Source organism: Hylaeus volcanicus, chromosome 1 (assembly GCF_026283585.1).
Source record: "Hylaeus volcanicus isolate JK05 chromosome 1, UHH_iyHylVolc1.0_haploid, whole genome shotgun sequence".
NCBI lineage: Eukaryota > Metazoa > Arthropoda > Insecta > Hymenoptera > Colletidae > Hylaeus > Hylaeus volcanicus.
The window spans coordinates 14,299,291-14,311,262 of record NC_071976.1 but is presented as its reverse complement, the minus strand read 5'-3'; the positions used below and the strand labels follow the sequence as shown (position 1 = coordinate 14,311,262).

Below are 11,972 nucleotides of genomic sequence, written 5' to 3'. Positions count from 1 at the left end.
GATAGAAATTATTATAAAATTCTTTTATAATATTAAGATAATATTATACAAAATGTTACGTTCTGATATGAGAATTACTTCGTTACACACACACACACACACACACACACACACACACACACACACACACACACACACACACACACACACACACACACACACACACACACACACATATATTCAAAATATATAATTAATATGTATAATTTATTTTTAATATTCAATTGAATTATTCGATGATATTATTAATAGTGGACAAAAATTGTCAATTGTTGACAACAATTGGGTTTCCACGCGTTCATCATAGAAGTAAAAAAATAAATACATAAATAAATAAATAAAGAATCTCCGCTACTCAAAAAGTGGGAAACACTGCTTAAAAAATAACTCACCGTTCCAAAGTACTTATCGACTTTAAAAATGACCAAGTTCGATCCATTCTTAACTATGCAATTCTATCGTACTCGTTAATCGTATATTTCTTTAGTAATTTTTAATTTTCATTATTCGATTTCCAAACCAGGTTAAACTCTGTACCTGTATCTTTGATACTTTTTAGGAAATTAATTGTTAACCTTCGTACTCGTGAGTTGATGAAAATAAAACGCCAGCAGATAACTTAAATATCGAACAAATACCGGCCCAATGGGTTAATAAAGACGTTTCAGGTCCCGCAGCTTAATCTTCTCTGCGATTTCGAAACCTGAATGGGACACACTCATGGGGAACAAAATTCTTGTTCTCTTCAACCTAGAAATTTATCCTTTTTGCACTGTTCACCTGTTTGTTTGTTTCTTTTGGTTTTAAACCCGGATAACAATTCGTTCGAAAACGGCGCGGGGCTCGACGTTCCTAGAAGAATGTTCCGCGACTGTGGAGTGTGGTTACGTGTGTGAAGAAGTGTTACATAGACGTGCGCGTGTTAGTTTGAAGAGTGCCTTTCTGCTTTATATGTGTATAATAAACGCGGTACGAAACGAAATCGTGTCACGGGTGTCGAAATCGCGTCGCTCGCCTTTGCGGGAACGTCGCGACGCTTCTCGACGCCGACGCGGCCCCCGCGTTTCTCCCCTCCCACTCTCCCGCCGCGACCCTTTCCCTTCTCGCCGGCCGTCTCTCGGTTCTTCGTCATCGTCGTCGAATCGCAATCCAGACTCGGTGGAAAATAAATAGACAAGGTAAATAGACGGCTACGAATCGATAAGTTAAGTCGTTAAAAAATATATATACCTAGGAATTATTATTATACGCGATTATTTGGGCCCCCCGCGAGTCGCGAATCTAAAACGCCGTTTGCGCCGCAGAATTTACAGAATTTGCCTACTGGTGCTGCTTTCGAGGGAAGGGCGGACACGCACCCTTGCCTCCATGTAATTCGTGATTTTTCCCGTATTTTTTCCCCCTCTGTGTACGTGTATGCGTGTGACTATACGTGCTCCCCCCCCCCCCCCCCCACCACCCAAATTTTATTTCATCCCCTCCCTGCTCTATGTCTAGCCTGTCCCGTGTCTTGCCTTCCTCACGGGTCTTCAGTCTTCGCAACAATTTCAGGAGAAAGTGGCCAAACCGATCCAGGAACTGTCGATGCCGCTGTTGTTGTTGTTGTTGTTGTTGTTGTTGTTGCTGTTGTTGTTGATATTTGAATTTTCCTTCATTACCGTCGCAAAGACTTGGGATCCAATTGTCAGTCGTTTCGCTCGTCTTCCTCCCCCCAACCCAGCAGGGTGTAAGCACGTACGATTTTCCCTCGGTTTTCTTACATGCCGTTGATGTCGATCTTAAGGTTGCCGGTTTTCTTCTCTCTTTGATCCCTGGAAAAGCGAACAATTCGATTAAAACGGGTCGACGATGAGGACGCAAGGTGAGTATAACGCTTGGGCACCGATTCGACGATTCCACGTTGCGTTGGTTTAGTTTTATTCGAGTCGATTCGAGAACCCTTCTCTTTTTCTATTTCATCAACGTCAACGAGTACGGGGATTGTTCGGTGGAACGTTCGCATTCGTTTTCCTGTCGCGATTCGTTACCACTTTCGGCTGAGAACGCGTTGTTGGCTTATAATCGCGGATTTTTAGGAATACAGGCAATAATGCGTCTGTTATGCACGTCAAAGGCGAAAAATTGGTTCTGATGTCATAGAAACGCAGCGTCGCTAAGGAATGGGCCGTGGTGCGCAAGATAGATGCGCGACAAAACGAGAGAACGAGCTGAATTTTATTCGAATAATAGATTGTAAATAAAAGCTTGTTACAGTGATATATTTGCAACGTTTAATTCATTTATTAGTTATTCTGATAGGTTTTCCCTCGTTTAACGTAAATCATTAATTGATTGTTTAATTTGGACTAATTTTTATTGAACAATGATTAATTCGAAGATTGTTTACTTTCTATTCGTTTTTTGACATTTTTATATAGATGAGAATTTTACACATTTAGATACAAATTTAAAATAACGAATAAAAGATAATCGACTTTTGATCCGTTATTTACTCAATCAAATTTACGATCTGAATTATAGAATGAAATGACGAGGCTACGGATGTTTGTGGAAATTAATATTTTCACAGGTATAGAAAACTAATTGAAACTGAAACGAAAATATCTATATTTTATCTATTAACGGTACAACATGTACAGTGGGTGCAGAATGTATTCGTACACCGATCAATTTCCCAAAAAACTTTTGTGTGAAATTGTAGTTTCTTAACTTCTTTTTTTTATAATCAATATTATTTTACATATTCTCGGAAGTCTCTAAGATACGTATAGTCCAAACAACATTTGCTAGTTAATATAATTTGTGAAATTAACAAAAAAAATGCGAAAAGTATGTAAAAGTATAGAAGCAATAAGTATTTGTACGATTCTTATGACGAACCATTTACAGTAGAGTTTATAACGTCAACACATTAGTTTATTGCTCCGTGCGAATTAGAAAACATCAAATTTCCAGGAAAGTACTTTTAAGCAATTGTGCGAATACTTATTGCTTCAACATTTTGATCGATTAATTGTTTTTTTCTTGTTAATTTCGCAGCTTACATAAATAGCAATTTTTTTGTAATCTATCTATTCTAGAGATTTCGGAGAATATGTAGAATGTTATTGTTTATAAAAAATAAGTTAATAAATTACAATTTTACGCAGTTTTTTTGGGAAATTGATCGGTGTACGAATACTTTCTACACCCACTTTATATTAATTTTGGTATTTTTGCATTTGCATAGATGTCCGCAGTCTAGAAATTATACTTCACATTAAACGACTAAAGACTTGTCCAAATAATTCTTGAATAGAACAGATTGCGAATGAATCGCTACATGGTGTTTTTATTGCATTGTCTGACATTGAACTTCATCTAGAGTCTAGATTCTAGACTCTCGCGCACCTGGTTTGCGTACCGCGCGCTGCTTATTTCTCAGTTAGCGGGGCTAGAATTTCTGTGACGTCAGAAGAAGCTTTGTCCTACTTGTACAGTTGATAATAATGATAATACATAAAATTTAAACGATTGCAACGAAACAGGGTGTAGAGTAAAATAAAACAATTCTTTGTCTGGGACTAATATTATTGATAGAAAATTAACCATGTAGAATAAATGTACAATATGCAGGCTCTGTCGACAAGAAAGTTCCTCGAGTCCATAACAATAGAAAACTTCATATCATTTTGTAATCTGTGGTTTCATTTTTGATGTATGTTAAATTTAGTTCACTTACATGTAGGCCTAGGACTATTCGAATATTTTATAGATATTAACCTTAAAACACTAGTGTTATACCGGGTGTCTTAGTTAAGGTGACGACTCTAAATATTTCCGTTGCTTTAAACGACACGAAAAAATTGTTTCGATAAAATCTTTTCAGTTTCGAAGAAGCAATATTACTGTACGAAAAGTATCTTAACTCTTTCATATTTTTCAAAGTTTGAACATCATAAATGGTTTTCTAAATGTGATGGGGTATTTTCATCATTTTACTATTATAGCTGATGAAAATAACTCTTCACAAAATACCCCATCCAATTAAAAAAAATATTGATTACCCTGGAATTTCGGAAAATATGACGTTGAGATATTTTTTCGCATAGGTGGTAATACTGTCTCTTCGAAACAGGACAGTCTTGTATTAGAACAATTTTTTCGTATCGTTTAAAGCTACGGAGATATGTAGGGTGGTTATCTTAAATGAGACACTGTATCTTTAATAAAATATCCTAAAAATAAATAATATTATTTATAAGAATATTATTTTATCTTTTGATAAAGAATTATTTCTTTCCGATAAAAATCGGTGAAAAAGCACAATTGAAGATCATGAAGGTATATGAACGTGTAATATTACTAAATTTTTACAGTCATGCATCGAAAACGAACCTGAGATCAGAAAGATATAAGGAACTTCATTTATTTTATCGACTCGAGGAATTTGCATATTTTGGCTCGTTCTGTAATTTTGAAACAGCCTACATAAGATATTTACGTAGCTCTTTGATCTATCTCTTTAAACTTAAAACACTTTGGTCTGGTTTCCACTAACGACGACGGAATTTGAACGCGTCATCGGCTTTCGTTCTTCGTTAAATCAAATTGAATGTACGAGGTATGAAAGGAACGCTCGGTCTCTTCATCGCAACCTCGTTTGTCTCTGTACCATCCATTTCACGGTTTTTGTTCGAGATACCGCTTGATTTACAGTCGCGAGGAGAAAACCGTTCGGCCGTGGAGTTGATCCAAAGTGCGCGCTCGTCAGTGCCGAAGATTTTTTAGAATAACGTGTAAAAGCAAACCCTTGTTGTCGAGTCGACCGACTCCTCTCCTTATCCTCAATAAATTACGTACAGGGTGCCTAAAAAACACAGTCCGTACACTTTTCAATTCCGAGACATAGTCGATTAGTTTTAGAATCTAACCAGAAAATTGAATAAATCGTATTTGTTTAGACCTCACAGAGCGTTCACAAGTGTGATTCTTATATTTTTTTGGTGTTTCGAATTTCGTATTGGATTTTCATTAGGAGTATGGAATTTTGTAATAGAAATTACAGTTGATTCGATGTGGAGATGAAAATTAAATCAATTTTTCTTCTTGATGATGTTACTTTCAAATAATATTGATTCTTTTACAATCATTACAAATTAATCATAATGATTTTGGATCGTAAAATTGATTCAATTAACACCTCCATATCAAATTAAATTGTACTTCTCAGTATACAATTTTAAAAAGTATGTATTTGAAATTAAAATTATTCTTTTAAGTTTAAATACGTTTTAGTGTTGATGTAAAAAAATGTATGTAGCACCAGATACGGAAAGACCATGTAACCTGTAGTTTGTGAGAGAGATGGACAACATTTTTATTCAAAGAAAAATTGTAAATAAAGAATAACAGATTAACAAAAATTCAGAATATTCTTAAAAGAAAAATTAGAATACGAATAACAGGATGAAACAATCTGCATTAAACAAACAAAGCTGTAAATATTCGATCAAACTAAATTACGAATAAAATCGAAGAATTTATTCGTAATTTATTATTCAAATAAAATTTTGTTCATCTCTGATCGACCTATTTAAATTTTCTATATTTCTTATTGCAGAATTATTTGAAACTCAACAATATATTTAAAGCCAGTGATAAATGCTGAGGCATTACGAAAACTTTGTTTTACAGTTACGCGATCGAAAAACGTACAAAAGAAAACCCACGTAAATGCGTGAGTAGCGAAGTGGAGCTAAAGTGCAGTTATTAAGACCTAACCTCGATGCGCGTTCAACGTGTGCGAAATGCGATTAGAGACGCGCCGAATCTTTTCAAACGCATGCTTTCCAGCGGTAACCGTTTTGTATATCTCTTGTAATCACTTGTAAATAAATACCGCAGCATTAATTACTGGCCTGTTTAAGGGACTTGCTTGTAGTCCGTTTACGTGAGAATAGGTGAGAATTGTAAACTCTGATGTATTGTAGTTCTCCAACAAATTCAAAGTCAGCAAAATGAAGACTTAAACTCTTCCTAATTTCAAGTGAAGTACAAGATCGTCTAATTTCTACAAAATCGATACTTTCGATGTGGAATAATGAATTTGGTAATAGAATTATTCACTATCTATGTGTACCCGTTACTTTTTTTTTGATTGTTTGATTTAAGGTTACATCAACTACAAGATTATTACTGACCAATGGTTACAATTTAATTACTGTTTATCCAATATATTACGTTTAATTAATATATTTACTAATTTGGGGAATTTCCACGTTACTTTGATACCAAATAGTTAACGTACATGCAATTCATGTTTTTATTACGATTATCTCTGTATTTTCTTGTCAAAGACTATTCTTTAAACTTGATACGCCACATGCTATCATGTTGGGTGCGATTTTTTAGTACAATGTCACAATTTCAATTAAATCTTTAAACAACTCTTATTGATGATGTAATTTCATTATATTTGTAACAAAATAGATTGGTATGCATTATAAAAAACATAACGATTGTATTTTGGTGCTGGCATAAAGAGGCTATGTTATTTACACTGGAACTCTAATCGGCTATATCTCGGAAACAAAAAGTCTTTGGACCTATGTTTATCAGGATTCTTTTCTTAATTTCAACGAAAATAACGGCTACCTTTTGTTTATTTTGTTTTTTATTCTTTATAATTGACCGTGAGTTACCGGTGCCGTTCGCAGCGAGAAGCGCGTTAATGAATCTGTCATTGTTTAAGGCAGTGTTTCTCAAGCTTTACGGATCCCTTAAAGAAGACATTTTTTCAGGCTCCTAGAGTAGAAATAGATTATTATTTCAAAATTGTACTTTTGCACTTGTTCTTTGGACAATGCGCTCGCTCAACAAGTTTAAATATAATTTAAATAATTTCGTAATTATTAATTTAACTTATTATTTTAAGATTACATATCTAAACTGACTCTTTGAAAATGTGCTCGTTTAAAAAGTTTTAATGCAATTTAAAGGATTTTGTAATTCTTTATTTCAATTTTCATACGCTGTTTATTGAAGCAAAGGTAAATATGATGTAAAAGTAACGTAGTCGTATGGGTTACCTGGGAAATGTTGTATTAAATGAATTTGTATTAAATCTGGCTCGTGGCAAACGAAAAATCTAATAATATTTGCTACTTTTATATCTTTGACAGACGCAGATTGAAATGTGAGTATAAGATAAGAAATTTCAGTGGTTACAAAATTCTAAGTTACTTTTACTACTAATGACGGATATTTTTATCCGGTATACTTAGCAAGAATAAAATACTATTTTTATTAAAATCGTTCCATAAGAAATCATAATTTTCTATATGTTATAATTCTTATTTGAGTGATGATTTAAACTTCTTCTAACTTTAAGTAAACTATAAGATAGTTCAATTTCAACAAAATTAATATACTATATCGATATATTACAATTGATATTCGACAAGTTAATATATTCATTACTTGTAGACATTTTCAAAAATCTTTCAAAGAAACTACAAAGTGAATTAAATTTCTTACAGATGAGTTAAACGAACTCTCTGCATCTCCGTTAATGAAAACAAATTAAATGTTAGTTTTTTCATCTTCAATTATTTGACATTCGACATTCGACAATGAAACGAAATTCTATGTATAGTGGGTTGTAGAAAGTATTCGTACACCGATCAATTTCCAAAAACACTATGTGAAATTGTAGTTCATTAACTTTTTTTTATAAACAATGATAGTCTACATATCCTTGGAAATCTCTAGAATAGATACAATACGAAAAGATTAGTTGTTTTGTATAAGTGATAAATCAACAAGAAAAAACAATAAATCGATAGAAATACAGCAGCAATAAGTATTCGTACAAGTGTTAAATTTTTAAAACTTCATTTAAAAAAAAAACAAAATTTACATTAACTTATAAATAATCAATACTTCGTGAGATTTCCTTTTGATTTTATAATTACTGCAACTCTTCTAGGCATTAAATTAGCTATCATAAATGTCGATGTTCTTCGGGGTGGGAACTTTCATTCCTTTATTAGAGCATTTTTTAAGTCTTTCTTATTGGAAATTTAATGTTTTCTAATTCTCACGAAGCAATAAACTGATGTGCTTATGTTACAAATTCTATTGTAAATTGTTCGTCACAAGAACCGTGCGAATACTTATTGTTTCTATATTTCTACCAATTTTTCGTATTTCCTTGTTAATTTCGCAAATTATAGAAACTAGTAATTGTTGTTTGAACTATTGTGTTGTCCGGATAGTCCATGTCGATTTTTGGTAGGTGGTACAGGTCTGAATATATCGAAGTGGTTGAAAACAAATAACATGTATACATTCCTTAAAAGATGGAAAGGTTGTGGAACAAAATGGCACCGATGTAATTCAATAAATATATATTAAAATTCAAACGTGTTTTTGAATTTTTCATAGAAATTGGCACGAACTTTCCGGACAACCTAATATATTCTAGAGATTTCCGAGAATATGTAGAATATCATTGATTATAAAGAAAGGAGTTAATAAACTACAATTTCACACAAAAGTTTTTTGGGAAATTGATCGGTGTACGAATACATTCTACACCCACTGTATGTTCATCATCGATTTTATTATCCCATGTTCAACTTCATTAAAGTAATGAAAAAATTTCTCCCACTTCTATAAAGTAATACTCAATATACAATGTGTCTTAAAATAAACTACGCAATCGTCTCTGTTAATGTAATTCCACTTAGCATAGTATTATCCAATTCTTTTCCTTTGAGAGCTTGAAAACTCCCAGGGATCCGCGTGCCTTGATTTGAGAAACATTGGTTTAAAGAAGGATGAAGAGACAACCTACATTTATCCCTTTCTCGAATGAGGTTCCTCCCACGGCCGGGGAGAAGAGACGCCTTGCCATTGAGTAATTTACGTACCTCATTAGGCCGTGGTTGCGTCCGGACTGAAAAGCTCTCTTTCACGGGCTTTCGGGGATCCTTGGTCGTGGAGGAGGAATGAAAGAAAACACAGGACGGTCGCGCCGGTTTATTCACGGCAGAGAAGAGAGAAAAAAGCGTTCTAATACACATCAGATATTCCTTCAGCAGCCACGTCCGTCTTGGCGTCGCGCTGCCAAGGCGTCTCCGTTATAAAGTGAAATGAATTAGTGACGATGCGTTTCGTCCCGCAGCCCAGCCCCAAGCGGAATCTACCGATCTTCTAATTTCAGGGTGGGGAAGGTCGGGCAATCTAGCCTATTTTTCACCAACGCCAAAGCACACACGTCATTCCGATCGAATCCTCAAATTTGTATTACATACCTAGTATTTTTCTTATGTTTATATTTTTATAACAAGACTGGGGGTCGCAATTGAATCGAACGTTAAACTCTCATAATAGTTATTCGTGCATCGTTTAAGTGGACACAACACTGTTACATTTTTACAAAATTGATTTTTTCTTTTAATCTCCTGAAGGAGACATATTTCAAGTTGGGAAAATTTGAAAAAGAAATCTCTATAATTGCTAGAGTGATTAGTACAATTCATGTATATATATGTACGTTGGTTTTTGTTGTTTTATGTTCTTGTTACATGTACTTTGTCGTTTTATGTTGTTTTATACTGTGTTATGCAGTATTATTGCGTTATATGCTGTCTTATGCAGTGTTCTGTCGTTTTGTATTCTGTTAACCTATGTTATGGATTGTGATGCAGTGTCTCATCTTGTATGATACTGCTCCATGTTTTACTGTGTTATGTTAGGCTGTATTATGGTGTCATTATGAGTTGGATCTTCGTTTGCTTATACGTTCAATAAAATATACTAAAAGTTTGAAAATAATTCACCACATAATGTCTTTACAAATATTTTCAGAACTACATTTTTGGGGCTGTTACAGTGTTGCGCCTCTCTAAAGAGGCCAATCGTTTCGTTAATTTTATATCCAAAGTGCAATCTAAAGTTAAATATCTAACGAGTGGTGAGAGTTGTAGTACAAGGCGTTAACAACAAGGTTCTAGACTCGGAGAGCATTTGAGTACTAATCTGAATAAAAAATGTTTATAATCAATATGAATCAGAAATTTAAAAAAACTTGCTGTAAGACTCAAAAATTACCTTGCATAAGTTCATTTTTTTCGTTTCATGCTTAAACCGAATAAAGAAGGTACACATAGGGTACGTAACGAATTATCAGACTCAAACGTAGACAGATCCGTTGGGATCGACTGACAGTCAAACTCCGATGCTCTCGTTATCGATTACTCGAGAGTGAGACAAGTGTCTGATCGTAGGATTCCTCGCGAAAATATACAAACGCAAAAAGCAACGGAAATGATGGTTTACACTAACAATTATCTAACAATGCCCGCGCTCGAGAGAACATACTCGCGCCAACCGGTCTTCAAGCTATTAAGACGAAAGTTTCTTGTTCCTAATATCATCCAACTTGACGCTATGCCTGGATTCTCGTGCGAAAGTTTGTCTATCTCGCTACTTCCTAGTGTTTGCCGCAGTTGCCCGACGTTCCCCCGAAAGCTCGTCGCCGACAGTAAGATTACTAAGGAGAAGCGCGGCGGGTTTTGGTGCAAGGGTGCTCGAATCAAATACACATATCGTAAGGTCACGTTCAGGGGGTGGCAAGTTGAAAAAAAAGAAATTGAAGAAGATTAAAGAAAAGACGACCGGACACAGCAGAAATAAACGGTACACGGCATACATGGATGCAACGAAGGCGACAACGAAGAACGAGCGGAACCGAACGACTGGTAAACGGAAGAGGAAGGTGTGAATTCTTTAAGGGGCTAACTATCGTAAGCTCACAAGAAGAAAAGACTTTCTTTTTAAACTTTAAGTTCACGTAAGAAATAATTGTAAAATGTAAATGCTTTTGTACATAATAGTAGACATGTTAAACTAATAATACGTGCAATTGATTTGCTTATTTTTAATCATTTTTTTCACTGATAGCCACGTGAAATTTGTCCTCTTATTTTCATAGTTAATATGATAGACATTGAATCATCCGAAAGCAACAAAATCAAACACATTAATATATAATATAGTTTTGTCGCTATCGCTTGTGCTAGAATTATAATTATTCGTCAATATTTAACTGTATTTTTAAACGATCAAGGTTCCAAAAAAGTGATTAATATAATTAAAAACAAACGAAGAAAATTTTGTTTATTAGTTTAACATATCTACTATTACGTATAAAAACACTGACATTCCACAGTTATATGTATGTATATTACACGAAATCAAAATTCTTACAAAAGAATCTTTTTTTGTCGCATGTGCAGTAACATCCCCTTAAGTTCCGATAAATGACGGCTTGTTGTATATACTTTTAGGCGGCAAAAAGAGAGGAGGGAGGGTAGAGGTAAAGAACGAAAACAGAAGAAACGAATCATCGTAGCGGAAATCGAATTACTTTCGTACACCAGACCAATCGCAGGCATGTCCCTCGCGAGGGGAAAGTGAAACAAAGATGGACAGACAAGATAGACGAGATGAGGAATAGAGAGAGTATGGATCGCCAGATTGTACGATCCATTGGCGATTAGCGACAGATAATTGGCATTTGACACCGTCGATACGAGTGGACCCAACTTCGGCGGAGCCTTTGATCGCGATCGAGAGCCGACGATCCGGTCGCTCGTTTCGCGATACGGACGCTTTATGCGATTTGGAAACTATTTAGGGCTGGGACCATTCGAGTAATGTAATGTCAATGTACTTTGTTGCTATTCGGATAGTACGAATAAAGAATATTGCTAGTCGTATTTTATGGATTTTGTAGATTGCATTAAATGGCGATGATTGAACGAGGATAATAACACTAGTTTACAGAAAAATGTTTACAGTACTCAATGCCACACTTTTTTTCTTATGTATTTTGGTCTACTGAACTCGAAAATCGCAAGAAAAAATGTTTCTATGGATAGGTTTTTTTTATATGAATTATTGAATTCTTTTCGATTTTTTCT

The 11,972-nt window shown here is 34.6% G+C and overlaps 1 protein-coding gene across 2 annotated transcripts in view; it reads right to left on the bottom strand.

Annotated features, from left to right (window-relative positions):
- Positions 1-1,483: 1,483 nt before the first annotated feature.
- LOC128881617 (protein couch potato-like) overlaps positions 1,484-11,972 on the bottom strand; it is a 363,315-nt gene continuing 352,826 nt past the window's right edge. For both annotated transcript variants that reach the window (XR_008458132.1, XM_054132875.1), the window contains one exon: positions 1,484-1,811. Coding sequence is in view for 1 of the 2 variants with exons in the window: in XM_054132875.1 (XP_053988850.1) it covers positions 1,757-1,811 (55 nt within the window). In the remaining variant the exon portion in view is untranslated. The remainder of the gene's footprint in view (positions 1,812-11,972) is intronic.